Genomic DNA, 23,972 nt, shown 5'->3' with positions numbered 1-23,972 from the left:
CCCTCTGAAGCGCTACACATATCTAGAAGGAATGTGTATTGATACGGTAGTCTCATCTGATTCTAATGGAATACTATATACAAGCCGCGAGCCAGGGAGTGTTGTATGACACGTCCTGTGATCCATCACCATCACTTACCCCGGAACGCGCAGTGGAAGGAAATCGCGTTCCCACCAATGCAAAACCAGCCGTCCGCTCAAAGGACGATGCATCTTCGCTCAAAAGCAGAGAAGAAGAGAAAGAAGAGTAATGCATGTACACCCCATCACATGGGCTCTGTTTTGATCCGCACATGTTGGCCGGGAGAATCCGTCCCCTACAGTGGTGGTTAGTCGAAAAGAGAGCCTGACGACACTCACAAGCCATTACTCACCTCTGCCTTGCGTTTCCCCAACACTGAGTCAGGAGTTCCAGTTCGTCCTGACGGCGTCCCCCGACTAGCTGGAGGAGGCCCGTCCTTGGTGACCTCGGAATAGCAACTCGCGTGATACACGCGACTCCCAACCTTGATCGCGTCTTGCCATATCCAGTCTTGCACATCCTCCGACCACGTCGACTCGAATTTCTCCTGACAGATGGGACAAGGGGTGTTTCGCAACGTCGCATCGTTCGGGGCGTGAATCCATGGCTTAGGAGGGCCCTTCTTGGCCGCAGTGCTGTCACTCCCAGCAACACCTTCACCAGACGCCTCCGTTTCCGCGAGGTCCTGTTCGTCTCCCACCTCCCGCGATTTGATCCAATCCTAGACAGGATTAGTCCTACAACAGAGATAACCCATGAACATAGTGCTTCACTCACCCGTTCATCAACGTACCAGCTGCGATTCTGGGCCCGCCTGGCAGCCTCAGACATGCGCTGATTGGTTCGGAAATGCCAATCCAAGTGACGTGCCTTCTTCTCCTTCCCATCCTCCGTGGCGAAGAACCGCTGGCCGCAGGTTCCACAACGATTTGACCGCGTCTCATAGAGGCTGGAAATCAACATCTGTCGAGGGCTGAGGTTGCATTATGTTAGCAATGTTGGAGACGATGTACAACGGGCACATGACTCACATTTTCATGGACGCCGTACTCATTTGAACATTCATCTGGGAGTCAGGCGTACTTTGTGTCTGCGGTGTTGCCACGGGAGGCGTGACTCTCACCTGACCAGGCACAATCAATGGAAAAGCGGACGGAACATTTGGCGGAGCAGCAGTGAATGGGGCTGGAGGTGCGGAGGCTGGAGGCAACAAGCCTTGTGCTCTAAGAGCTGCAATGAGGGGGTTCTCTGGTGCAGCGCTGACGGATGGCTGCGGTACGCTAGGATTCGTAGGTATCTGCGGTAAGATATTATGGATCTGAGGCGGCGGAGTCGGCTGTTGACGGGCAGCTGTTGCTTTGATAAGCCCGGCAAGCGTGCCCGGATTTAAGAGCTGTTGCAGGGGTTGCGAGAGTGTTTGGGTCGGGGGAGTAACCATAGGTGGTGTTGATATGGCTGGAACACTTGGGGGAATGGTCTGAGGGGCCGCTATGGTGGGCCTTGGTGCGAGTGCCGAGACCTGATCGCGGACAAGCTTCAGCTGTTCTTGGGTGAGTTCTTGCCGCTGCAAGATGCCCTGAAGATCCAAAAGGGCCTTCAGTCGTTGTTGCACTGACGGCTCTAGGGGGTTGTTGGCAAAGTCGCTTCTAGCAGTGGCAATCAAAGCTTCGATGTCCCGGTTGAGGGCCGAGAGATCAACCTCTGGGCGCTGCTGGGTTTGGGGGGTGGGAGTCGCGCGCGGGTATGGTTCACCCTGCCAATTCATGTTAGACATGTGTCATGGCACGGCTCTTTGATGTGGGTTAACACTTACCGAGGATGGATATCCATGACCAGCTCCATTACGCTGGTAATGCCCGGGCAAAGCCTGATTCGCCGCGGACGGATGCCGGCTCATGCTCTGCGGCGGTGTAGGACTGTTTGTCCAGGCTGGGGGAGTCCCAACTCGACCGCGAGTGAGAATATCTTGTTGGGTCCGGGCCTGTTGCTGCTGGAGGGCGGCAGTCCTCGCTTTGATCAGAGCACTCTCGATACTGCGAGTGACCTCGGGAGGGAAGACAGGTCGGGTGTCCAGGGATCCCGGCACAGGCTCCTTCCACGTCTTCAGCATCTCATCGAGCTTCCTGCGCGTTTGCGAATCGACCAGCGTGTAGGCGTTCATGAAGGTCTGATACAGATTGCGACCCAGGAACAGGGTGTAGGGCGTGCCTACGTTCTTGACGATGGAGTCGACTACATACAAGGCGGGCAACTTCTGAGCCGGCGGTGTCTACAGAGCAGATTAGAACTCGTTCATCCCAAAAGAGACTACAGACGGTCGTGCGCCTCGCCAGGTCCAACAAAGCGGTATTCTGAGAGCATGTCACCTACTGTTCGGATGTGGTTCTCCAACACGCGGGAGATGGCCATTGCATGTTCGGTATTCTCCTTGGCTATGACGGTCAAGTTGCTGATTTGAAATCTGTCATTGGTGGTTAGATCTTCCAAGGAATTCTTGTAGTCCTCGGCAACTTCGTCGGAGGCCAGCCCGGATGACATGGCGGGCAGATACACAGGCGGGTGAGGCCAATGAAGGGAAGCAGGGCCAGTGAGGATATGAAAAAGGGTATAGACAAAGAGATGGACAATAGACGAGCGCTAAGGAGGGCGTAACACTCGGGGATATTTAGGGTCCCGAGTCTTTTCTTTTCTTGCTTCCCGTGTTCCTGTGCTTCTTTTATCCGTTTTCTGATTTTTCTTTCTTCTTTTCCTTGTTTTTGAGACTGTATCTTTCTCTTTTTTCTTTCTTTCTTTTGTTGATTTTGTCTCCGTTGCCTTCTTATGACTTTGTTTCCTCTGGGATTGTTTCTTTCCTTTTTTTCTTTGTCCTCTTTTAACACCGTATATAGAAGTCCTATTTCCTCCTCCTTTGTTTCTCTCCACAAACCACGGTCTCCTGAAAGTGCAAGAGATGGAAAGAGCTGTCGGAACTTGTCAAATGCTTGCTAGCTATCTTGGTCAGACTTGAGACAACAACAGGAGGCCGCAAGCGCAAATCCTCCACCCGAACCACAAGTCAACAAAGAACCCGCGCTACAATTCTCCGTCAACCCAGTGTCAATCTACCTCATACGATCACCCGTGCCGATTGACCCGTCCAGAAGACAGCAACTAGTAGAGGAACCAAATCGGGACGAAGAAGGGGGGGGTTGATGGGAGGGGCCTCGGGCGAAGTAGGTGATTACCCCCGGGAGTTACACCACCTGGGAAATCCGGACGTGAAGAGGGGAAGGGCGATATGAACCGCGACCGAACACGGAGGGCCAAACTAGATAGAACAGAAGGGATATGGGGGTGGTAAGCAGAGCGACCGGGGAGTAGAGGCTGGGCTGGACAAGTAGGCCGAAGGAAAGGAAAGGATAGGAAAGGAGGCGAAGTGAGGCAGAATGCGGAAGGTGCCCTCACGACGCCCGAAGGATAGAAAGCGTCAGCGCCGCGGCGTGACTGGCTGACTCAGCGAGCGATTTTAGACTTGATCTCCTCCGTCACATGCTAGCCCCGATCGGGCAGTCCGGCCCAGCGCCCTTCAGTTTAGTTAAGTAGTATGACGCAGTCACGCTACGCTTCTCCAATACTACTATCTTCAACACGCACACACCCTTCGGGTTTCGCAACCTTTCAAACTGAACCAGCTTATCTGTAACTGAGACACTACTGAGCCTTTCGGTGAATTGGTTTGTCTCGGACTCCTTGCCGCTTTTCCACAATGAAGTTGTTGTCTGCTACCGTCTTGGGATTGCTCCCGTTGGCCCTGGCCGAATCGATTCTGGTGACTTTCCCTTCAGGAACGCCCGACTCGGTAGTGGAAGGGGCAAAGAAGTCAATTGTGGATGCTGTATGTGGCCGAATGCATTGACAGCGTTGCGACCTCGTTGACTGACTGACCGTTTCCTTATAGGGTGGCCAGATTACCCACGAATACAGTAAGGACTAGGAACCTCCCCTTTATCATATGGTCTTAATAATCCCAGTGCTAACATCCTGCTTGTTTTAGCCTTGCTCAAGTAATCCCCCCTCTGCTAATGAACACCAAGCTACTTGCTCTGACAGACTCTCAGGGGGTTCTCTGCCAACGCTCCGGAAAAGGCCATCCAGCAGATGTCGACTGAATCTGCCGCGTACAAACCAAATATTGAGAAAGACATGACTGTCACTATCCAGTAATGGAGTGATAGGTCTCCCGAACGAAGGGCGCTCGCCCTTCTCTATTATGCAAAGTTAATGGCTATTCCCCGCTGGTCTCGGGGCTTGACCGCTGAAGGTCGGTGATAAATGGGAAACACTAGGTATATTGTAATTCAGAACTGCTATGTGTCTTTTGACTTCTTTTGTTTTTGGCGGGGAGGGGTATGCGCCTTGTATATGTCCAGGATGGGCTATGTTCTGTAAGTCTTTTTTGGTGCCATGTGAACCTGAGATTACTTTAATTCGCGATTGAATCATGATTACCTGTGCGCATGGTCCTACTACCTCTATAAGACACGTCTCATTCTAAATGTAATCAAAAGGATTGTTGGTTGACATGGGCTGAAGTATGAAGTAACGGAGCGAGTGGTGGTCCCTGAGCCCCCGAGCGGGCCTTGGGTATTTATAGCTCGTCGATGCGCGTAGCGTGGATCCCGCCTCCAAACGCCCCGGAGGCGCTCAAAAAAGGATCTCGTCGAGGCCCAGTTCTTCCTCCGCCGTCCAGTTTTAATTCCACCGTGCTGAGGGGTCGCCAATTTGCCCCTCCTGGCCGCGATCCGAACCCTGCTGGCGCCCACTCCCAACCGTTCCTGCAATTCGCAACCGCCGTGTCCCCCGCCCAGTTGACTACCCCCGACTTCAGCCAACCGCCGACCATGGCTGCGGAGCATACTGTCACCCAGGCCCTGTTGGAATGGATTAACAGTTTCGCCCTGGGCAAGACCATTCGGACGACTGAGGAACTGTCGGATGGGACCATCATTTGGGAAATCTTGCAAGATATCGATCCGCAGTATTTCCTTGATGAAATCCCCCAGCGCGCCCCGTCCGACCACTGGTTATCCAAATGGCAGAATTTGAAACATATCCACAAATTGCTCGTCAATTACATTCGCCAACAGCCCGATGGCATGCCCTCGGGTCTCGACCCGAACCCCAACCTTGAGTTGGTCGCCGAGAAGAACTCCGTGAAGGAGGCCAATAAACTCCTCAAGCTGCTTCTGATTGCGGCCATCCGGTCCCCCAATGCGCAAACCTACGTCGAAACCCTTCAAAGCCTAAGCACGCCAACGCAAGAGACTCTTAAGAACATATTTGAGGAGGCTCAGAATGGACAGCATGAGGCCATCGACGGCGAGGACGACGTCAAGGAGGAGAGGGAGCTGCCCGTCGACCCGGAGCTTCAGTTTGAGGAACGGGTAGGGAAGGTGCTGGCGGAGAATAATCGCATGGCGCGCGAGAAGAAGGATATGCAGAAGCAGATTGATGATATGCACGACCGCTTGGCGCGCCTTCAGGAGAATAATGACACTCTACAGTCTCGTCTTGCATCGACAGAGGATCGCCTAGTCAACTTGAGATCCGGAAAGGGTGACCTGGGACTCAATGCAAAGGCTCTTGAGTCCAAGTCCCGTCAGCAAGAAGACATCATCGCGACGCAGGAAGCAAGGCTGGCCACGGCGCAGGATGAGATTGACAGCCTGCGAATGACCGTGGAGTCCTTGCGTGTCAAGAATCAACGCTTCCAGAAATTACAAGACGACTATGATGAGCTAAAGACGGAGCGGGACCAGCTCGCTCGTAAGGCAAATGCAGCTGAAAAGTATCGTCAGAAGCTACAGGCTAGCCAGGATTTCGAGAAAGAGAACCAGTCACTCAGGAACCAGATCAAAGATTTCCAGCAACAACTCAAGGAGGCGGATTCGCAGCAGAAATGGAACTCTGAACGGGAGGTGGAGCTTGAAGAATACCGCAGAGTCTTGCCGCGCATTGAACAGGAGTGCAGCGAAATTCAGAACCTGAAGAAGCAACTCGAGTTCAACAACCATGCCCTCACAGAGCGTCTCAGTAATGCCGACGAACAGCGTGAGCGTGATGATGCCCTGATAAGCGAGCTTCGGGAGCGAGTCCGTGAATTAGAAGGGTCGCCCGGAAGCCCATCCCTTACGCCGGGCACCGAAACCCCGAAGCTCGAGGGAACTCTGCAGAAAGATTTTGAGGCGATTGGGGTAAAGGAATCTCAACTGTTCGGGGTCCCCATTTTGTCGTCGTTGGGATTTGAGCTAACGTACCATAGGAAATCTGAGAACGAAGAGCTCAAGAAAGAAGTCGAATCCCTGAAGGGCCCATCCGTATGTTCGCATCTTATAATAATGGGTGCATTGGTACAGCCGCTGATAAGGTGTTGTTGCAGATAGGTTCTCCATTAGAAGGCTTCTCCGAAGCCTTTGGTGAAACGCTGCAACAGGCTCGCGCAAACTCTTCACAGAGGTACTTCCACCAGTAATCGTCTAGTACCAGTGCTAATCAAGCTCCAGTGATGAGTACTGGAAGTTGTATGAGCAGTACACTTCGGCCCTCAAGAGACTTGCCGAGGCCCAGGAAGCTCTCGATGTCTCCAAGAGATCGCTGAATGATGCGTTGGCTGAGGGTGAGTGGCTACAACCGGACGTATTGTAGATGCAGACTTAACCGTTTACATTATTGCAGTTGAACTTGCCAACAAGGAGAATGTCGACCTGATCGCCGAGATCAAAGCCAACAACTCGTCGGAGCTGGACAAGGCTCGCGAAGGGGAGAATGATGCTATGCGCAGACTCTACAATCTGCAGGCCGAACTTGATTCAACCCAGGCTCTAGTCCAGGTAACATGTGCCGAACGGGATGATCTCCGGAACCTGCTCGAGAAGAAACAAGCCGAGTTCCGTGCAGAGGATCAGGAAGCTGCAGAGGAAATGAAGAAGCTCCTTGCCGAACTTACCGCACAGGAGAATGGAGATGATCCGGAAGCCGCTCAAAAGTCGGCAGTAGAGCTCATCAGACAAGTCGCCGCCCAGATCGAAAAGAACCTGGAAAGGCTTGCGAAGCGCGCAGAGGTCAGTTACAAGAAACCCCATCGACTCGCACTTTGCGTTAGTCCGAGCCAGATAAGGCCCGTCCGCTTTGGTAGCTTCAGTGGCGAGAGGAAACGGCTCGATCTTCTTGCGGATCGGCCCTTTGGCGATTCGACCCAGATGCTAGCAGCCAAGGCTCCCGGCTTATCGCGCCTGGGTCGGTTCATTGCCAAACGGTTCAGGCGTTGAGGCCTGTCTGTGACCTCTCTGACACTTTGATGCACACCCTATCAGAGCACCCTATACAGTCCATAAAAACTAACACCAATCGTCGTGCAGTACATCCATCAGCAAAACGAACATATCAAGTTCCTCCAAGAACGGTTAAGGCAACTTGAAGAAGATACGGATGAAGGAATCAGCAAGGAGCGCGAGGTAAGCCAACACTTTTTCGTCCTACTCCCTACTACAAGCCTCAGTCTGAAGCCCTGGCTAACCTTCGAATTTGTGCAGCTCGAACTCCAGAAGATAATCGATGCGCAAGCACGAGAGCTGTCCCTGATGAGTTCCTCCTGGTATGAACTCCATAACCGATTACAGAACAACAATATCGGCATGTCCAGGTATCGCAATGGGTTACTGGCCGACGCCCAGAAGGGCTGGCTAGCCAGGCAGAGAAGCGTGGTCGCTGGTCGATAAAGCTGTCCGGACAATCTTCGTATATGGGGATATGGTTACGTTTTTTTCTTCGTACATGTCTTTATACTCCCTTTTGTTCCCCCCCCCACCTCCTTTCCCCGGTTTTCCTTTGCATTTTTTTTTTCATTGTTATCAAGACTGTTCTTGCTGTTGTTATTATACCTTTCTACATACATACTTTTCGTCTACCGCGCTGTACCGGATCGTTGCGGCTAGATTATCCTGATTTGTTGGAGCTTGGTCGGCATTATAGGCATATTGGCAAACGCACCTTGAAAGCGCTGTTGCATCGAGATAAACATTTGTGTTTGTGTTGAAATCCTCTTCTTTCTGTTCTACAGGCGGTTCTGCTTTTTGCGTCACGTAGCCATAGGTGCAGCTCATAATATACATACATGTAATACATCGTCCATGAAGAAATTATCAGACGTTTTCGGGGATATTTTGCTGGCAGGCCTGATCAGCCTTACACCCATTGTCTAGGGTGTCTCAGAACATCCATGATCTCCTTCTCGCGCTCCTTGCCTTCGCCGAGAAGGGCGTCATCCCCGCTCTCAGGATCCTCCGTCCGGGTTCCCGATACCGGGTCCATGTAGGCCCAGCTTGCGGTGCGGGGGAGACTCATCAGAATACTTTCGATACGGGCATTCGGAGTGCGAAGACCGAAGCTGGTGCCACGGTCGTACACCAGGTTGAACTCGACGTAGCGGCCACGTCGAAGCTGTTGCCATTCCTTTTGCTCGGGCGTGTAGAGCATGTCCTTCCGGCGTTCAATGATGGGGACGTAGGAGGGGAGGAAGGAGGCGAGACCGTCCGACACGAAGGAGAAAAGGGTCTCCTGCGGATTTTGCGACGAGCTCGAGGAGGACTGTAAGAAACTGGCATCAAGGTCGTCGAAGAAGATACCTCCAACGCCGCGACACTCCCGGCGATGGGGTATATAGAAGTACTTGTCACACCATGCCTTGAACTTCGGGTAGTATGTGGCGTCGTGTCGATCACAGGCATCTTTGATCGTCTGATGGAAGTGTTTGGCGTCTTCAGGGAACAGATAGGTGGGGGTCAGATCTGTGCCACCACCGAACCACCAATTCTTGTCGCCATTGATGGGGTCCTTGGGATCTGATGTCTCGAAGTACCGATAGTTCAGGTGAACGGTCGGAGCCATGGGGTTATGAGGGTGCAAAACAAGGGACAGGCCGGCGGCGAAGAAACTCAAAGAGTCGACATCGGCACCGACGAATGACTTGTGATCTGCCCGCATCTTCTCAATGGCTGGACGGGGCAATTCGCCGTAGACGATGGAGACGTTGACACCAGCTTTCTCGAAGACATTCCCGTCCTGAAGGACACAAGATATTCCACCACCTCCATTGGGGCGCGTCCAGGTATCGGTTTTGAATTCCGTTCCATCTATCCTGCTCAGCTCTTCGATAATCTTCTGTTGGTGGTCTTTGATCAACTTCTCCATGCGCAGGCGCATGGGAGATTGTTCGCTGATTGTGGCTTGCTTCTTGAGCGTCTCATCGAGCTCCACAAGCGATGGGGAGTCGAGTTCGGTCACTTCTTCGGTCATCTGCATTGAAGTGCGTTAGCGAAAGGTGTCCGCACAGGCTCAGGGTGGTGCATATCTACCATGGAATATACCAAAGCAGCGATGAAGGGCACACCAATGGCCAGTCGTAGATATGGTCGCCAGACAGTGAATGGCTTTGGTTCGGGAGGCGTTTGCTCCGAAGAGTATCTGCGGAATGGCCCTGTGATATTACGAGGCGCGCGACAGGTTCGAGATGAGAATTGACAGAGCGACCTCCGAAGAGGCATATATGGCCGGGGCAATGCCATTGTCGGGGCGCAATTGAATTGGCTGATCGATCGGCTAGAGAATCAGGTGGTGCCAGATATTATTGTACCTAACAGTATGGCGAGTCTTGACCGGTACCTGCTCTCTCCGAGCTCCACCAACACTTTGGGGCCAGTAGTGAGTAGGCGTTTGGTAATGGGTGAATCAATCAAGTCATCGGCTCCGAAACTGTATGGGACCACCTGCGGCCTCGATCTTCCGGAATGTCGTGAGGATCTGATACTGGTTTGTGTTGTTTGAAACAATTGCTTGGTTTGTCTGGCCCCGCCCGGGCCAGCTGAGATAAGTGGTTTGCTTGGTTTGCAGTGTCACCCGCCCCTAGGCCTGAACACCCCAGGCAGCAGGCCAACGTCAAGCAGAGTCCCTCCAGGAAAGCACTGCTAGTTACTCCCTCCAGAGTAGTTCATTATGACTACTTAGCGCAGAGTAAGTGATCTAAGGCCATTCGAGTTCTAGATGGAAGTAGACGGTGAAGGGTATCTTGCAGTGGCATAACCATCTAGTAGATAGGAGAATGGGCAACCCCATAATCTAGACGCTGATCCTAAGTGGAGGCTGGAGGCGAAGCACCCGAGCTACCGTTCACTCCCGACTCAATACCGTGTACGAGGCCCTGATCGATGGCGAGCGGAGGGCGGGTATCATCCGACTCTGGTCACTTGAATAAAGCACCATATCCACGTGCCAGGATGACGACCAGGAAACACCCTGATCGACTGGCCTTCTTATCGGGTGAATGATCAAATCTGCTTTGACCCAGCCCAGCACATGACCCGGCCTGACTCACGTGTGGGGCCGTTCACCGCCTCCACCCCGTGATCCACGCCTGCCTGGCGGCCTTATCAGCCGTGGAAGCCGTTCCTCACCAAATGACGCGGGGCTGTCGCCTTCACTCCCTCTAGACTGCCGACCTGCCTGCCTTTTTGTCATCATCCCTCGAGCTCTTCATCCATCCATCATCCACCTCACCCCTTGTTCATCGTCTCTTAGCTTCTCTCCGACTCTTGTCACTCTTCCCCACTTCTCACCCCCGTCCATATCCCCCTTTAAGGGATCCATCCGATCAGACCTAGTAGCCGCCCTCGGCCATTTATCAATATGCGTTCCAAGTTCAAGGACGAGCACCCCTTCGAGAAGCGTAAGGCAGAAGCCGAGCGTATCCGTCAGAAATATGCCGATCGCATTCCGGTACGCTTCCCCTGGGTTGTCCTTGTACAGTGATCTGGTCTACGGTCCTTTTGAGGAGGAACCGGATCCGTGGCTCACCGCTTATTCGAGTTGCTAACCCAGCGTGTGTCCTCAGGTAATCTGCGAAAAGGTCGAGAAATCAGACATCGCGACCATCGACAAGAAGAAGTACCTTGTCCCTGCCGACCTGACGGTTGGACAGTTCGTCTACGTCATCCGTAAGCGAATCAAGCTGTCACCCGAGAAGGCGATCTTCATCTTTGTCGACGAAGTGCTGCCACCGACAGCTGCTCTCATGAGCAGTATCTACGAAGAGCACAAGGATGAAGATGGTTTCTTGTATATCACGTATGCCGATCCCTTCGTCCTTTCTGGGCCATATCCGCGGGCATGAGACTAATGTGGTTCTTTATTAGGTACTCCGGCGAGAACACTTTTGGTGACTGCTAGGCGCTAGTCGATCTCTCCTTCTCGATATCCTGAGTTTCGAAATGGATCCGTTGCCGTCGTCATACAGTCGCTTTGTCCATATCATCCCTTTGGGGGGAATCAGGTATTGACTCTCCCTGGATGTGGACTCGGTCACTGTCGGGCGGGGGTAGATGAGGAGCTCGACCATGCTATGATGTTTCTATGCTGTGCTGTACGCGGGCGTTATCTTGGGGTTCTTCATTTTCTTCGTGAACTGCTCGTTTTTTAATTTGGCGAAATGAGTATGCTTGTTGAGAGGGTAGTTTAAATGAGAACAATCGTTGACAATCCACATGATCTATTGATTTGGCTGCATGGCTTGTTGGGAGCAGAATCAGAAAGGGAGACGTAAACGACGGAACAAGAGGAACGTAGGATCGCTATCCAGGTGGTCAAGATGGATTCCATCATGAGCTGATACATCTATACGACCGGAATGCATGGACCGGTGGCTGACCTAATCAGGGCCGCTCCGATCCAGGGCCGGTGGTGCCAAGCCCAAAGAGGCCTAGTGGCGCCAAAGCCCCGGCCGCAACGCTTGGAGCGGTTCCGAGTCGGCGCAGAAAGTCCATGGCAGTTGATCGCTCTCGTTCTTCTCGCTCTTCTTCCTCTTCCTCCCTGTGCGTCTGCTCTTTCTCTCTTGCTGCATTGCCTGGCTCCGGTTTTGGTTTCGTGTCGATTTTAGGTCGCGACCCCCTCCTATAAGACTCCTCGTCCTCCTCCTCTTCCCTTCTGCCTCTTGTTTTTATCTCCCCGAGAGAAAAGCTCCCCCAGGCCCGGAAAATTTTATACTCTTCATTTCTGCCCCGAGGACGCCCAACCAGCCCAATCCCCCTAAATCAAAATGTCTCCCGCTATGGCCCAAGCCGGTGCCGGCTCTGCCTCCAAGGATGTCAAGAGAGAATCTGCGACTGCCCGTCTTCTGGGTTCCGGTATGTGGCTATACCTTGGTACAACGGTTGTGGGCTGCGATCAATGGCTAACTTGACCCTTCAGGATCGGCCGGAATTGCGGAGCTGATGATTTTCCATCCTGTACGAATTGTTTTCCGTCTTCTGCGCGCCGATTTCTCTCCGCTGATGGGACAGAAGAGACTGACTCATCGATCAGGTTGATACCATCTCCAAGCGGTTGATGAGCAACCAGACCCGGGTACGACAACACTTTCCATATCACACTATGCGATTTCTATTTGTGCTTGGGGCTAATCGTGCGCTGAGTTAGATCACCTCCACTGCTGGCCTGAACCAGGTTGTCTTCAAGGAGTACGCCTCCGCCTCCGCCGGCACCAAGTTCACCTCCCTCTTCCCCGGTTTGGGTTACGCCGCTGGTTACAAGGTTCTCCAGCGTATCTACAAGTACGGTGGTCAGCCCTTCGCCCGTGACTACCTGGCTAAGCACCACGGCGCCGACTTCGACAATGCATTCGGCAAGGGTACCGGCAAGGCCATCATGCACGCCACTGCTGGAAGGTCCGTATCCGGGTCCTATTTTTGATGGCTACCCCTGGGCTAACCAAGTGAACCAGTTTGATCGGTATCGGAGAGGTCGTTCTGCTGCCCCTGGACGTTCTCAAGATCAAGCGTCAGACTAACCCCGAGGCTTTCCGCGGCCGTGGTCTGTTCAAGATCATCTCGGATGAGGGTATGGGACTGTACCGTGGCGCTGGCTGGACTGCGGCCCGTAACGCTCCTGGATCCTTCGCTGTATGTTCCACTTCCTACCATCATGTGCCCAACCGATACTGATTCCTGGTAATAGCTCTTTGGTGGTTCTGCCTTCGCCAAGGAATACATCTACAGCCTCAAGGACTACAACTCGGCTACCTGGGGTCAGAACTTTGTTGCTTCCATCTGCGGTGCCAGTGCCTCTCTGGTTGTGTCGGCTCCTCTGGATGTGATCAAGACTCGTATCCAGAACCGCAACTTCGAGAACCCCGAGTCCGGCTTCCGTATTCTGTCCAACATGGTCAAGAACGAGGGTGTCACCAGTTTCTTCAAGGGTCTGACGCCTAAGCTTCTGATGACTGGACCCAAGCTCGTTTTCAGCTTCTGGCTGGCTCAGACGTTGATCCCCGCCTTCGGCCAGGTCGTATAGACGATGACGATAATCCGATCATAATAGCGAGCGCCTTTTTCTTTCCCCCGGTTCGGGGTTTCTTTTAACATTCTTACTCCATGTTCGATTCCAGGGCTTTATGGTGCTGTTATAGAGCATTCTGTTAGGCCTTCGTGTATTTATGATAGACTCTTTCCCTTCGTCTCTGTTCCGAGTTACGGGTGCAAGATGGTATGTTATTGGATATGAATACAACTCCTCTTAATATGGCATGCCTTTATGACGGTCAAACATTGCATCTTGAAATAATTACTACAAGCTCCGGTAGATATCTTACAATGCCATTGTGGGAAGGTACAGATGCTACCCTGTAAATTTTAGACCTTCTCCACCAGGCACCAATTTAGACTTTCTACCGCAGCATCATCAGCCGCTGCACCTCGCCCTTTCATGCAGGTTAGAGACAGCCACATATCCTCAGGCTAGATACTATAATTATATCCCACCCAACGATACATTCATTGCCAGCGGCCACTCCATCCAATCACGTGACTACAGCTGGACACCTCCAACAGCACCGTTAACAATAGCAACATCCAACTCACCTCCCCACCACTACCAGCACCAGTCCAGCACCGAAAGGCAAACCACGCCCAATTCCGCCCAAAATGCCCGTCTACCTGATCTCCAAGTACGTCGTACATATATCCCTCATGCATTTCTACCCAGAGCATACACAACACACATGTGCCCATACCTACCTACCTACCCTACCTATCAACCCACCCTACACCCCCATCCGATCTCGCACCTCCCAAACCATCCATCGAATTACCAAACAAAATGAAATAAAATAATAAAAATACTAACCGCACAAACAAACAATCTAGACTCGCAGACCCCCTCTTCGCCCTATCCATCGGTACCTCGGCCGCCCTCCTCCGGATCCAACGAGACCAGCGCGAGAAGGTCCCCGACCGGGCCAAGGAAGTCACGATCGGGAGTGTAGTGAGCTTGGGTGCGAGTAGGGTGCGGAGATGGTGGGCGGGGGATTTTGAGGGGTTGTGAAACCTCTGCTATTGATAGAACATAAGGGGTGTGTGGTTATGGGGATTACTTTGTCGTGGATGATGATGGTGGGTTGATTATAACAAGGGTTGATTGGGGTGTGTATTGTGAGGAGGGACGTATGGGTGTATACTGAATGATAGGGTTATGGGCTTAGGGCGTTTATGGGGATATCCATGGGTACATAGTGTATTATATGATGATATTGGTGCTCGGAGAGAGCATATCGCTATGATTTATGGGTGATTGGGTACAGCTTGTGTGGATTGTTCATGAGGGGTGGACTTGAAGCTCGCTGCTCTGCCTGTCAAAATGCTGGTCAGGCCGAACCCAAACATAATTCTGATCAGAAAAGATGATTCGATGAGAGATTACAAGTCTATGATAATAAAGTATTACGAAAGAACCAAATATTAATAAGTATTGTATTCGTCGAAAGGAACTTTTCCCTCCCAGATTCTGCAGCGCAAGTCATCATGCAGCAACTAAAACTCGAATCTATGCATCATGCACAAAGAAAAGGATCCCATAATTTCGTTAAAAAAAAAAAGGACAGGAATTAAAAGCAACAAGAAAGGCCACTCGCCTATCCGCAAAGAACTAGAGGTATATTGAAGAAAGCAAATAGAGACTGGTGCTTAAGGCATTTAGTCAAGCTCCTCGGGGCGCTCCTCAACCTCGTCAGCAGTGCGGGTAGCACCGGGGGCGGCACCGGGGGCACCACCAGCGGCACCACCGTAGGCAGCGGAGATGATGGGGTTAGCAACAGCCTCGAGCTCCTTCTGCTGGGACTCGTACTCGTCCTTCTCGGCGGTCTGGTTGCTGTCGAGCCAGCTGATGATCTCGTCAACCTTGGCGGTGACCTTCTCCTTGTCGGCATCGCTGATGGTGAGCTTGCCCTCGTTGATGGTGTTCTTGAGGGAGTAGGCGTAGGACTCCAGACCGTTCTTGGCCTGGATACGGGAAGCCTCAGCCTCATCCTCAGCCTTGAACTTCTCGGCCTCAGCAAGCATGCGCTCGATGTCCTCCTTGGAGAGACGGCCCTTGTCGTTGGTGATGGTAATCTTGTTGGTCTTACCAGTGCCCTTCTCGATGGCGGACACGTTCATGATACCGTTGGCATCAACGTCGAAGGTGACCTCAATCTGGGGAACACCACGGGGGGCAGGGGGAATGCCAGTGAGCTCGAACTTGCCGAGCAGGTTGTTGTCCTTGGTACGGGCACGCTCACCCTCGTAGACCTGGATCAGGACACCGGGCTGGTTGTCCGAGTAGGTGGAGAAGGTCTCGGACTTCTTGGTGGGGACAGTGGTGTTGCGCTTGATGAGGGCGGTCATGACACCACCAGCGGTCTCGATACCCAGGGAGAGAGGGGCAACATCGAGCAGGAGGATCTCGTTGGTGGACTTGGAGGAAGTGTCACCGGACAGGATGGCAGCCTGGACGGCAGCACCGTAGGCAACGGCCTCATCGGGGTTGATGGACTTGTTGGCGTCCTTGTTGAAGAAGTCGGAGACGAGACGCTGGATCTTGGGGATACGGGTGGAACCACCGACCAGGACGATCTCGTGGACGGAGGACTTGTCGATCTTGGCGTCACGGAGGACACGCTCGACGGGCTCCATGGTGGAGCGGAAGAGGTCCTGGCAGAGCTCCTCGAAACGAGCACGGGTGATGGAGGTGTAGAAGTCGATACCCTCGAAGAGAGAGTCGATCTCAATGGAGGTCTGAGCAGCAGAGGACAGGGTACGCTTGGCACGCTCGCAAGCAGTGCGGAGACGGCGGAGAGCACGAGCGTTGGTGGTCAGGTCCTTCTTGTGCTTGCGCTTGAACTCGTTGACGAAGTGGTTGACGAGGCGGTTGTCGAAGTCCTCACCACCCAAGTGGGTGTCACCAGCGGTGGCCTTGACCTCGAAGATACCCTCCTCGATGGTCAGGAGGGACACATCGAAGGTACCACCACCAAGATCGAAGATGAGGACGTTGCGCTCACCCTCGGTCTTCTTGTCCAGACCGTAGGCAATGGCAGCGGCGGTGGGCTCGTTGATGATACGGAGAACGTTCAGGCCGGCAATGAGACCAGCATCCTTGGTGGCCTGACGCTGGGAGTCGTTGAAGTAAGCGGGGACAGTGATGACAGCGTTGTTGACGGTGCCACCGAGGTAAGACTCGGCGGTCTCACGCATCTTGGTGAGGACCATGGAGGAGACCTCCTCGGGGGTGAACTGCTTGGTCTCGCCCTTGAACTCAACCTCGATGATGGGCTTGCCACCCTTGTCGACGATCTTGAAGGGCCAGTGCTTCATGTCAGACTGGACCTCAGCGTCGGCAAAACGACGACCGATCAGACGCTTAGCATCGAAGACGGTGTTGTGGGGGTTCATGGCGACCTGGTTCTTGGCGGCATCACCGATCAAACGCTCGGAGTCGGTGAAAGCCACGAAGGAGGGGGTAGTGCGGTTACCCTGGTCGTTGGCGATGATTTCAATGCGGTCATCACGGAAGATACCCACACAGGAGTAGGTGGTTCCCAAATCGATACCAACAGCGGGGGCCATGATGAATGTGATGTGAGGTGTTTCGTTAAAGAGGAGAAAAGAAAGAGATTCGTGACGAAGGGGGTAGTGTACAGCGAAGTAGTGTGTAGATTAGGGATGAGGAAAGGGGTATAAGAGGAAGATGTAGTGGAAAGATGATGAAGAGAAAAAGATTGGAGGAGGGGGGTGAGGATTTTGTGCGAGACTCAACGTTGATATAGTGGCGGGCGGTGAGGCGTTGCTCCAGCGAAGCTTCTAGCAAGAGTCCGCTTCGATGGGCATCCATCGGGTTCGACCCTCTTCCACCCGCGCCCCAGTGCCCCTCGACCCTTCGCGAAATCCCTCCCTACGTTCTGGGCCTTGCCGCTGAGGGGGGCCGGCGAAGGCACTGGCAGTGTCTCGGGAGGACTAGGTATCTCATGGCTACGATTGACTGTCTCCTCCGTACTAGCATTGCTCGACTACGATCGACTCCTGCAGCGGTTTGGACGACAAGAGCCTCGAGGTTCTGCGGCGGTTGGCGGGGTAATCCGGATGACGTAACGGGCAGAATCCGTCGTGGAATTTTTCACGCCCCGTAATTCTGCCCTCGGCGGACTGGGTCTTTCTTTTCCCCCTCTCAGTGACTCACAATTGGAAAGAGCAATCAATCATTATCATTCCAATTAGGTATACGGTGACTTCACTCAATGGCTGTCCTCCCCTGCGTGGTAATCCGGTCTGGTCAGGCCTTTGCACCCGTGGATTTGGGCCGAATGGAGCCCGTCATCATGACGGTGGCTATGGCATCCTACTGGTCTCGCTGACCTTCGGAGATTTTCGATGGACATTCTGGCCCTTCCAGCCCTTCCAGCCCTTCATACAATCACGTGATGTTGCTTCCTCCCTTTCCCTCCGGTTGGCACAGACTCGGGGCGCGGGCTCAGGCATTCCAGCCCTGCTGCAACGCTGTGAATTGTGACACCGGAAGCAAGCTCCAGGGAATGCTTTAAGAGGGCATGCTCCTGTCCAGGCTACCCTCCCAACCCGTAGCTGTACACAGTATCCAATCGATGAGGGTTCTGAAGTATAAGTCGGGTACTAGTTGATGTCCTCCGAAATCGATCCATTGTAGAGCCCAACCGCTGCTGCAGCAGTTGTATATGTTCTCTACAGCTACTGTGACTACTCTCTTCCACCACTGTTGTGCTAACCCCAGCTGCTCCCCTGGCGAAGGATGCGATGTTTGTTATGAGCCTCCCAACAGGGCAAGGCCCGTCACGGGAGCTGCAGCTGATCACCGCCCCCGGCAACCAATCATCGACCCGGAACCCGTCGAGGTGAATCTCCCCTTGCGACAGGAACTCGCTTTATCCTCGGTGCCTTGACAACACCTACTTAAACTCGGCGCTTCCTACACCCCCCTGAAGCGATCTTCCTTTTCCTCACGAACTTTTTCCTGGGGTCTCCATCTGCTCGATTGTTCTGTGTTTGCTCCCTCTCATTCCAACCCGCCTTCGAAAACACCTCCGTCCATACTATTCGCCATGGGTGACAACAACCAAGCTACTACGGGCTACAACCCTGAATCCAATGCCTCCGATGCTGCTGCCTGGGGCAAAGGCAAGGGCAAGGCGACGGATCCTGCTCGTGAGATGCGCATGGATGACGATGAGAGTGAAGAGAGCGAGGAAGAAATGGTGAGCCCTGCTGCAAACTGACCAAACGAAGAAGAATGTTCGGCTGACTGAATTCCCCCTTGCGACCCTACAGCTTGATGAAGGTACTATGACACTCCATGCTACTGTCCCGTCGTTGGACCCCGGTCTTTCCCATGCTAGTTTGAATCATACTAAACCTCGTGCCTTGAGTAGCAGATGAGGACGAAGACAACGACTCCCTGGAGCCCATCTCCGCCGACAACATCATCTCCGGTGGCCGCCGGACGCGTGGCAAGAATATCGACTTCCAAAAGGCTGCCGAGAAGTTGAAGGCCGACGAGATGGACGATGATGACGATGAGGATGATGATTACGTCGGGGCTGCAGAGGAGGATGAGGACACCAAGATGCGCGATTAGAGTCGGATCCGGGAAACCAACATCAACGCAACTTAGGGGCGGCGAGCGCGAATGGGAAATGGAATGGCAGGCGCAGGGTCTTTTTGAGGGTTCTTTGGTTCCATTTACGCCGGTTACACTTCCATCTTTTAATCATGTCCTGATGTTTATTTGCCTGGATTGAGATGGATACGGGTCATTATGGTTGCCTCTGTGTCCGGCCGCCAGAGTTCTCCGATAGAGATATTTCTCTGGATTGCTTGGCCAGGTTCGGCTGCGACTATCGCCTCGCTCTTGAATGGGTTCGAATGCGCGACCACCACACACGAGACACAAAAGTGTATGCGCAAGGGGTCTGTTTAAATTAAGACCAAGATATCAAAAGCACGCCATGTACATTTGAGTCGACAGTTTCCTGAGCGACATAGAGCCAGTATCTACTCCGTAATACTAGAACTGCCGATCACGTGGGCGGTCCCGCGGATCCATTCAACCATTCAATTCAACAGCCCGGCTGCGGCCAGCTCGCCATTATTATTGCGCCGGTCTTTCCTCTCCTCGAGGGTCTGCTCGCTCACCCATCCTCCCCCTATTATCTAGGCCCTCGCTGGTCGACATGTGCCCCGACTGCATGTGATCGCTTTTCTTGTCTTATTGTTTAATCTCCCATATCTGGTTTACCTCGTCCCGTACAATCATAATTTTGACGACCCGTTATGGCTTCACGGTATGTCGATGCCATCCGTCCTTAGCCATTATCACGAGCCCATACTAATTGCCGCCCGGTAGATTTCCACGCTCCAACCTACACCAGCGTGATCCTCGTGCTTCTTCATCCCTCTTCGACTCATACGGTGGCAATTCCCGACCTGCCAGCAGATCTCCGGGCAGCATAGGCGGATACGGGTATGGAGGTTACACGCCCCCGGCCGGAGACGGCCCTGGAAATGGCAGCGCAAAAAGCGGGTATCGCTCTGCAACCCCGAACGCCAAGTAAGTTGCTCCGATAGCGAGAGGGAACCGATGCCTACAATTCTTTCCATGCAAGAAGCTCACATTTGGGATCCCTAGGGGCCATTATTCCGATGCCGTTCTCTCCCATCTGGAGTCGCAGAATGACACCGAGGTCGAAGGTATCAGCGCCAAGGTCAAGATGCTGAAGGACGTGAGTGCTCCGGGTCGTCTAGTATAACCCCCTCGTCATGCTGACATTGCCATACCAGCTTACGATCGCAATCGGCGACGAGATCCGGGATACTTCCACCATTTCGGACCTCAACAACACCTTTGAAAACACCCGTGTCCGCCTCCGCGGAAACATGAACCGCATGCTGCGCATGGCGGAGCGCACTGGCGTGGGCTGGAAAGTGTGGCTCGCTTTCTTCTTCGCCGTCTTCCTGCTCTTCTTCTACGTGTGGCTGACATGATGGACAATACATCATGATATATCGAGCTATTCTCACCCATCACTACATTTTTGGAGATACCCTGGCTCCTTCTATGTAGCTATATACACGGCACAGTCTCATCCACCTGCTTCCCAGTCTACCTTCTTCGCCTTGTTAACTTGGCTGTTTCCGGCTGGTGCGTTGTGGAAACCGGCGTTTCGTCGACATTGTTTTGCATATTACTCTGCACATAACTTGCCTATACTCGCGCGCACTTATTTCATTTTCACAAGTGCCAGCCTATCTTGCTTGTCGTCCTATACCTTCTCCGTTCATTCCCCGATGATAGTGCATGCTTGGAGTTTGGGCTCTGCGGTTCATAATTGCTCGATCTGATCGCTAGGTGGGGGACATGATCCGCTTTCTTTTCTGTTGTACCATGAGGTGTACATTATAATGTTCTCATACCCATGTTATCACATCTGATTGAGATTTCTACCTGCAATATATTCATTGCTTGCGACTATACATCTGTCATATTGAGGTTATTCATAGCGTAAATCATGAACCGGTGTGGAATGACGTGGGTCCTTATCCTCCAGTCGAAGGGCCTGAGTGATAAACAGTGATGTAATGATGTTATGTCTATCTGGTATGAATTGCAATTAACCAGGTCGAATCCTCTATCCGCCTTAAACTCCGGTCCTCGGGTTTCCGAATCCATGATCTCACCAATTGCCGTTCTAAGGACTCCATAACACCACACAGGTAGATTATAGCACAGGGGACATATATAAATGCCTCAATTGGAAAATCCATGAACATGGGATCAGTCGAAACTGTCCCTTGGCCCTCCCGTGCGACGCCTTGGGAAACGGCTAAAGAAACTCCGTCGACTGCCCTGGCTGGTCAAAGAAGCGCGGAGATCTTCCTCGTCGACAAGCATGCTGCTTGTGTCAAAGGCATCGCCCCCGCCACTCCAACGCTGTAAGAATCGTCGTTGGGCCTCCGTTTCTCTCTCCCGTCGGACAGGAGGCGGGGGCAGACCCCGACTGCTAGTTGTACTGGCGCGAAGGCTCTGCGAAAAGGGGTCATGCGAGAAACTAACGTCCTCCTCGTCATCGAATTCGGCATCGGTGTCGGTGTGTTGCCATTCCTCTTCCTGCTCAGACCGGTCCTCGGCCGCCTCAGGAATATCATCATCCAGATCCCGGCCCATATCTTCCTCCCCGCTCATAACTTCGTCCCCATACTCCTCTTCGACCGCGCTGGGGATGTCATCATCAAGGTCTGGTTGGTTGTTGAAATCATCGTTCTCTTCTTCCAGGTCTTCCTCATCAAGGTCGTCATCATCCGGGAACGCTTCCGGGATGTCATCGTCTAGATCTCGTTCCATGTACTCCCCCTCGTCCACGACATCCTCCTCCTCCAGACCTTCCTCGCCTTCCTCGACCAGTCCATCTGCATCCGCGTCCGGAATATCATCGTCCAGGTCCCTTTCCATGCCTGTGTCGTCTTGACCGTCACCGTCTATCGTACCCTGTGTTTGTCCCCCGAATTCGTCCATCCCGTCGACTCCTGCATCTGCTGCTGCTGCCGCTGCTGCCCTCTCTGCTGCGGCTGCGGCCAGTGCCTCCTCTCTTTCCGCCTCCTCCTCTTTCATGCCCAGCATGGTCTTTGGGCATCCGGCCGGTCGTATCCATGAGTATCCGAACGAGGCAATGTTGTTCTTGCGCGCACGCAGGGCGCGCTCTTCTAGGAGTAAAGATGATAGCATGTTTCCCGCGGCGGCGGACGATCCGCGTCCATTCGGTGTATTAGTGCCATTGCGACGGGCACCTCCCGGTGTGTCTCCGGCGGATGAGTGGTGTTGTGACGAGGAGCGGTAGGGTTGTGAAGAGCCAAACCAGAGTTCATGGGACTAGATGGGAGATTCGTATTAGCCATAGCTGCAATTCAATGGTAGATGAAAGGTCTCGTCAAAGAGGTTGAAAAGTCGACAGCACGTACGTCGCGGGGGGTGATGAGAGGAAGGGAGAGCATTGCGGTCGGTAGTTGCTAGTGTGGGCCAGCACAAAGGACAGTGGGGGGCGCCGTTCAGATAGATTTCACTTGTGATCTCCAATATGAATCCAGCCCACGCTGTTGGAGCTTTATGATCGTGGGTGGACTGTTTATCGAGGAATGCTTCCGAGCCACGGTTGTACCACAGTTATGTACAAGTCCCGCTATGCAATGGCCTTGTATTGATGACTAGGACGGACAATTGAGATGCTTGGATTGAAGCGGACACGCCTCGTGGTGAAGGGACAGGCTTGGTTGTTGGGGAGGCCAGGGAAGGCCAGGGAATTGGAGAAGAATCGGAGGAGGGGAACCAAAACAAAAGCAGACAAGCTCCCGCGCGGGGATCTCCAGACTTGCCGGTTCGGGCAGGCTGCGTATCGCCGCTGCTGCCTTCCTGTCTGGGAAGTTGGGAACCGGTCGCCAGAGGGGAGATCCGTTACACCGATCTTGTGCTCGGTATCCTTATGATGTCTATGGAGGAGATGGTAGATAATCTAGATCTCTTAGTTCCGGTGGCTTGGTTCTCCATAAGAAAGGGATCCGTGTTCGAGATAAATAAATATATAGTAGTTTGTATATCGTACTACTAGCATGTGGTGTTGCCTCACCACAATGTATATCAACCACTCGACATACAAGGGCTTATTCCAGGGGCCATCTACCTAGTTGTCCTCATAGACGCGCTAATCTGCAGTCCCATCCTAATAGTAATACAACAACCGCGAGGCGATTCACCTGCTTCGCCTCGCGTACAGCCCGCATCTTGTCTGATATAATATAAATACTCGGGCCAATAACTCGCCCTCCCGCTAGTGGTGATATCTAAGACTCCCCACGGACATATATCCGTTACCAGAATGTGCGGGGGTGTTGGTGAAAACTAAAATGAAACAGAACCATCCGTAGTGGCCGGTTGAGACCTACATGTATGGACACTTCTGCTTCCGCTGGCCGCATCACAGACTCAGGAGAGAATCTGTACTCCGTAGGCAAGGCGAGCTCCGAAATGATCGTTCTGCCCGCTCGATTCCGTGCCACCAATTGGGCCAGGGAAATAGCAATTCAGCAAGCCTCTGCATGTATCGCTGCACATATCTCCGCACCAAGGCCAGCATCAGCCCACTGTGGGCATCCGGGGCCTCCGTGGTCTTGCACAATTGCATGGTATACATGGCAGATGCACAAGCATCACCAGGAGCATGAGAGTAACCAGCTGTACAGAGTGACAAGCACAGCAAAGTACGGCAAGAACTGAGGATCAGGCCATGAACGGACTACTTTGCTCCACCAAGTCCACGGTCACAGGTGGTGATTTGAGATCCTCGCCATTTCTTCCGCAGGAATGCAGCGTCGTCTCGGGAGATGAAGGCTGTGGCAGTAGCAGCAGCATGGGAGAGGAAGATCCAGACACCATCCAGTCAGAGGAAGACAAATCACCAAGCCTGGAGTCCCTCTGCAGCACCGCTGGGTCACGGTTAGCAGTAACTAATCAATCGGTACTCCGTACTGCGGACTAG

The 23,972-nt window shown here is 53.0% G+C and overlaps 11 protein-coding genes across 11 annotated transcripts; 7 read left to right on the top strand and 4 right to left on the bottom strand.

Annotated features, from left to right (window-relative positions):
- Nucleotides 1-258: 258 nt before the first annotated feature.
- On the bottom strand, nucleotides 259-2,701 carry BO80DRAFT_172000 (putative mRNA cleavage factor complex component Pcf11). The gene is made up of 6 exons (XM_025713949.1): nucleotides 2,393-2,701; nucleotides 1,836-2,291; nucleotides 1,054-1,775; nucleotides 800-995; nucleotides 375-743; nucleotides 259-317 (listed from the first exon to the last, which is right to left on the bottom strand). Exons 1-6 carry the CDS (start codon nucleotides 2,558-2,560, stop codon nucleotides 267-269), a joined length of 1,962 nt encoding a protein of 653 aa, XP_025579323.1. The 5' UTR covers nucleotides 2,561-2,701; the 3' UTR covers nucleotides 259-266.
- Nucleotides 2,702-3,767: 1,066 nt separating this feature from the next.
- On the top strand, nucleotides 3,768-4,517 carry BO80DRAFT_398366 (uncharacterized protein; the record flags this gene model as incomplete). Its single annotated transcript, XM_025717427.1, has 4 exons — nucleotides 3,768-3,896; nucleotides 3,960-3,984; nucleotides 4,056-4,060; nucleotides 4,115-4,517. 4 exons carry the CDS (start codon nucleotides 3,768-3,770, stop codon nucleotides 4,223-4,225), a joined length of 270 nt encoding a protein of 89 aa, XP_025579322.1. The 3' UTR covers nucleotides 4,226-4,517.
- Nucleotides 4,330-7,414, top strand: BO80DRAFT_171938 (putative microtubule binding protein HOOK3). The gene is made up of 5 exons (XM_025713948.1): nucleotides 4,330-6,272; nucleotides 6,324-6,378; nucleotides 6,441-6,517; nucleotides 6,565-6,677; nucleotides 6,737-7,414. The coding sequence occupies exons 1-5, from the start codon at nucleotides 4,663-4,665 to the stop codon at nucleotides 7,327-7,329; spliced, it is 2,448 nt and encodes an 815-aa protein (XP_025579321.1). The 5' UTR covers nucleotides 4,330-4,662; the 3' UTR covers nucleotides 7,330-7,414.
- A 489-nt stretch (nucleotides 7,415-7,903) lies between these two features.
- Nucleotides 7,904-9,991, bottom strand: hem13 (coproporphyrinogen oxidase). The gene is made up of 2 exons (XM_025717426.1): nucleotides 9,415-9,991; nucleotides 7,904-9,355 (listed from the first exon to the last, which is right to left on the bottom strand). Exons 1-2 carry the CDS (start codon nucleotides 9,622-9,624, stop codon nucleotides 8,246-8,248), a joined length of 1,320 nt encoding a protein of 439 aa, XP_025579320.1. The 5' UTR covers nucleotides 9,625-9,991; the 3' UTR covers nucleotides 7,904-8,245.
- A 750-nt stretch (nucleotides 9,992-10,741) lies between these two features.
- Nucleotides 10,742-11,281, top strand: BO80DRAFT_346366 (autophagy-related protein 8; the record flags this gene model as incomplete). The annotated part of the gene is made up of 3 exons (XM_025715361.1): nucleotides 10,742-10,831; nucleotides 10,947-11,179; nucleotides 11,248-11,281. The coding sequence occupies 3 exons, from the start codon at nucleotides 10,742-10,744 to the stop codon at nucleotides 11,279-11,281; spliced, it is 357 nt and encodes a 118-aa protein (XP_025579319.1).
- Nucleotides 11,282-11,874: 593 nt separating this feature from the next.
- Nucleotides 11,875-13,684, top strand: BO80DRAFT_421633 (putative mitochondrial GTP/GDP transporter Ggc1). The gene is made up of 6 exons (XM_025718650.1): nucleotides 11,875-12,234; nucleotides 12,299-12,336; nucleotides 12,413-12,454; nucleotides 12,527-12,774; nucleotides 12,831-13,008; nucleotides 13,064-13,684. Exons 1-6 carry the CDS (start codon nucleotides 12,147-12,149, stop codon nucleotides 13,397-13,399), a joined length of 930 nt encoding a protein of 309 aa, XP_025579318.1. The 5' UTR covers nucleotides 11,875-12,146; the 3' UTR covers nucleotides 13,400-13,684.
- A 5-nt stretch (nucleotides 13,685-13,689) lies between these two features.
- On the top strand, nucleotides 13,690-14,803 carry BO80DRAFT_171541 (uncharacterized protein). The gene is made up of 2 exons (XM_025713945.1): nucleotides 13,690-14,051; nucleotides 14,251-14,803. Exons 1-2 carry the CDS (start codon nucleotides 14,029-14,031, stop codon nucleotides 14,426-14,428), a joined length of 201 nt encoding a protein of 66 aa, XP_025579317.1. The 5' UTR covers nucleotides 13,690-14,028; the 3' UTR covers nucleotides 14,429-14,803.
- Nucleotides 14,804-15,075: 272 nt separating this feature from the next.
- Nucleotides 15,076-16,986, bottom strand: hsp70 (molecular chaperone Hsp70; the record flags this gene model as incomplete). Its single annotated transcript, XM_025715353.1, has 1 exon — nucleotides 15,076-16,986. One exon carries the CDS (start codon nucleotides 16,984-16,986, stop codon nucleotides 15,076-15,078), a length of 1,911 nt encoding a protein of 636 aa, XP_025579316.1.
- Nucleotides 16,987-18,491: 1,505 nt separating this feature from the next.
- BO80DRAFT_441213 (histone H2A.Z-specific chaperone CHZ1) lies at nucleotides 18,492-19,024 on the top strand (the record flags this gene model as incomplete). Its single annotated transcript, XM_025721179.1, has 3 exons — nucleotides 18,492-18,644; nucleotides 18,718-18,727; nucleotides 18,819-19,024. 3 exons carry the CDS (start codon nucleotides 18,492-18,494, stop codon nucleotides 19,022-19,024), a joined length of 369 nt encoding a protein of 122 aa, XP_025579315.1.
- A 695-nt stretch (nucleotides 19,025-19,719) lies between these two features.
- BO80DRAFT_441212 (SNARE domain- containing protein) lies at nucleotides 19,720-20,430 on the top strand (the record flags this gene model as incomplete). The annotated part of the gene is made up of 4 exons (XM_025721178.1): nucleotides 19,720-19,730; nucleotides 19,793-19,996; nucleotides 20,075-20,168; nucleotides 20,227-20,430. The coding sequence occupies 4 exons, from the start codon at nucleotides 19,720-19,722 to the stop codon at nucleotides 20,428-20,430; spliced, it is 513 nt and encodes a 170-aa protein (XP_025579314.1).
- A 790-nt stretch (nucleotides 20,431-21,220) lies between these two features.
- On the bottom strand, nucleotides 21,221-22,434 carry BO80DRAFT_499218 (uncharacterized protein; the record flags this gene model as incomplete). The annotated part of the gene is made up of 2 exons (XM_025724177.1): nucleotides 21,221-22,312; nucleotides 22,402-22,434. The coding sequence occupies 2 exons, from the start codon at nucleotides 22,432-22,434 to the stop codon at nucleotides 21,221-21,223; spliced, it is 1,125 nt and encodes a 374-aa protein (XP_025579313.1).
- Nucleotides 22,435-23,972: the final 1,538 nt, after the last annotated feature.

Source organism: Aspergillus ibericus (genome assembly GCF_003184845.1).
Source record: "Aspergillus ibericus CBS 121593 unplaced genomic scaffold BO80scaffold_4, whole genome shotgun sequence".
In the NCBI taxonomy this organism is placed as follows: Eukaryota; Fungi; Ascomycota; class Eurotiomycetes; order Eurotiales; family Aspergillaceae; genus Aspergillus; species Aspergillus ibericus.
Note: the sequence above shows the minus strand (reverse complement) of the source record. Positions and strands in the feature narration are given on the sequence as shown.

Excerpts from the sequence above, each read along its gene's own strand:
- BO80DRAFT_172000 (XM_025713949.1), bottom strand. The coding sequence starts at position 2,560 with ATGTCATCCGGGCTGGCCTCCGACGAAGTTGCCGAGGACTACAAGAAT. Across the intron at positions 1,776-1,835 it reads GTCATGGATATCCATCCTCG|GGTGAACCATACCCGCGCGC; the intron begins GTAAGTGTTAAC and ends ATGAATTGGCAG. Across the intron at positions 744-799 it reads GCTGGTACGTTGATGAACGG|GATTGGATCAAATCGCGGGA; the intron begins GTGAGTGAAGCA and ends AATCCTGTCTAG.
- BO80DRAFT_171938 (XM_025713948.1), top strand. The coding sequence starts at position 4,663 with ATGCGCGTAGCGTGGATCCCGCCTCCAAACGCCCCGGAGGCGCTCAAA. Across the intron at positions 6,379-6,440 it reads AATCCCTGAAGGGCCCATCC|ATAGGTTCTCCATTAGAAGG; the intron begins GTATGTTCGCAT and ends GTGTTGTTGCAG. Across the intron at positions 6,678-6,736 it reads GAATGATGCGTTGGCTGAGG|TTGAACTTGCCAACAAGGAG; the intron begins GTGAGTGGCTAC and ends ACATTATTGCAG.
- hem13 (XM_025717426.1), bottom strand. The coding sequence starts at position 9,624 with ATGGCATTGCCCCGGCCATATATGCCTCTTCGGAGGTCGCTCTGTCAA. Across the intron at positions 9,356-9,414 it reads CTGCTTTGGTATATTCCATG|ATGACCGAAGAAGTGACCGA; the intron begins GTAGATATGCAC and ends ACTTCAATGCAG.
- BO80DRAFT_421633 (XM_025718650.1), top strand. The coding sequence starts at position 12,147 with ATGTCTCCCGCTATGGCCCAAGCCGGTGCCGGCTCTGCCTCCAAGGAT. Across the intron at positions 12,235-12,298 it reads TGCCCGTCTTCTGGGTTCCG|GATCGGCCGGAATTGCGGAG; the intron begins GTATGTGGCTAT and ends TTGACCCTTCAG. Across the intron at positions 12,775-12,830 it reads ATGCACGCCACTGCTGGAAG|TTTGATCGGTATCGGAGAGG; the intron begins GTCCGTATCCGG and ends CAAGTGAACCAG.
- BO80DRAFT_171541 (XM_025713945.1), top strand. The coding sequence starts at position 14,029 with ATGCCCGTCTACCTGATCTCCAA. Across the intron at positions 14,052-14,250 it reads CCCGTCTACCTGATCTCCAA|ACTCGCAGACCCCCTCTTCG; the intron begins GTACGTCGTACA and ends CAAACAATCTAG.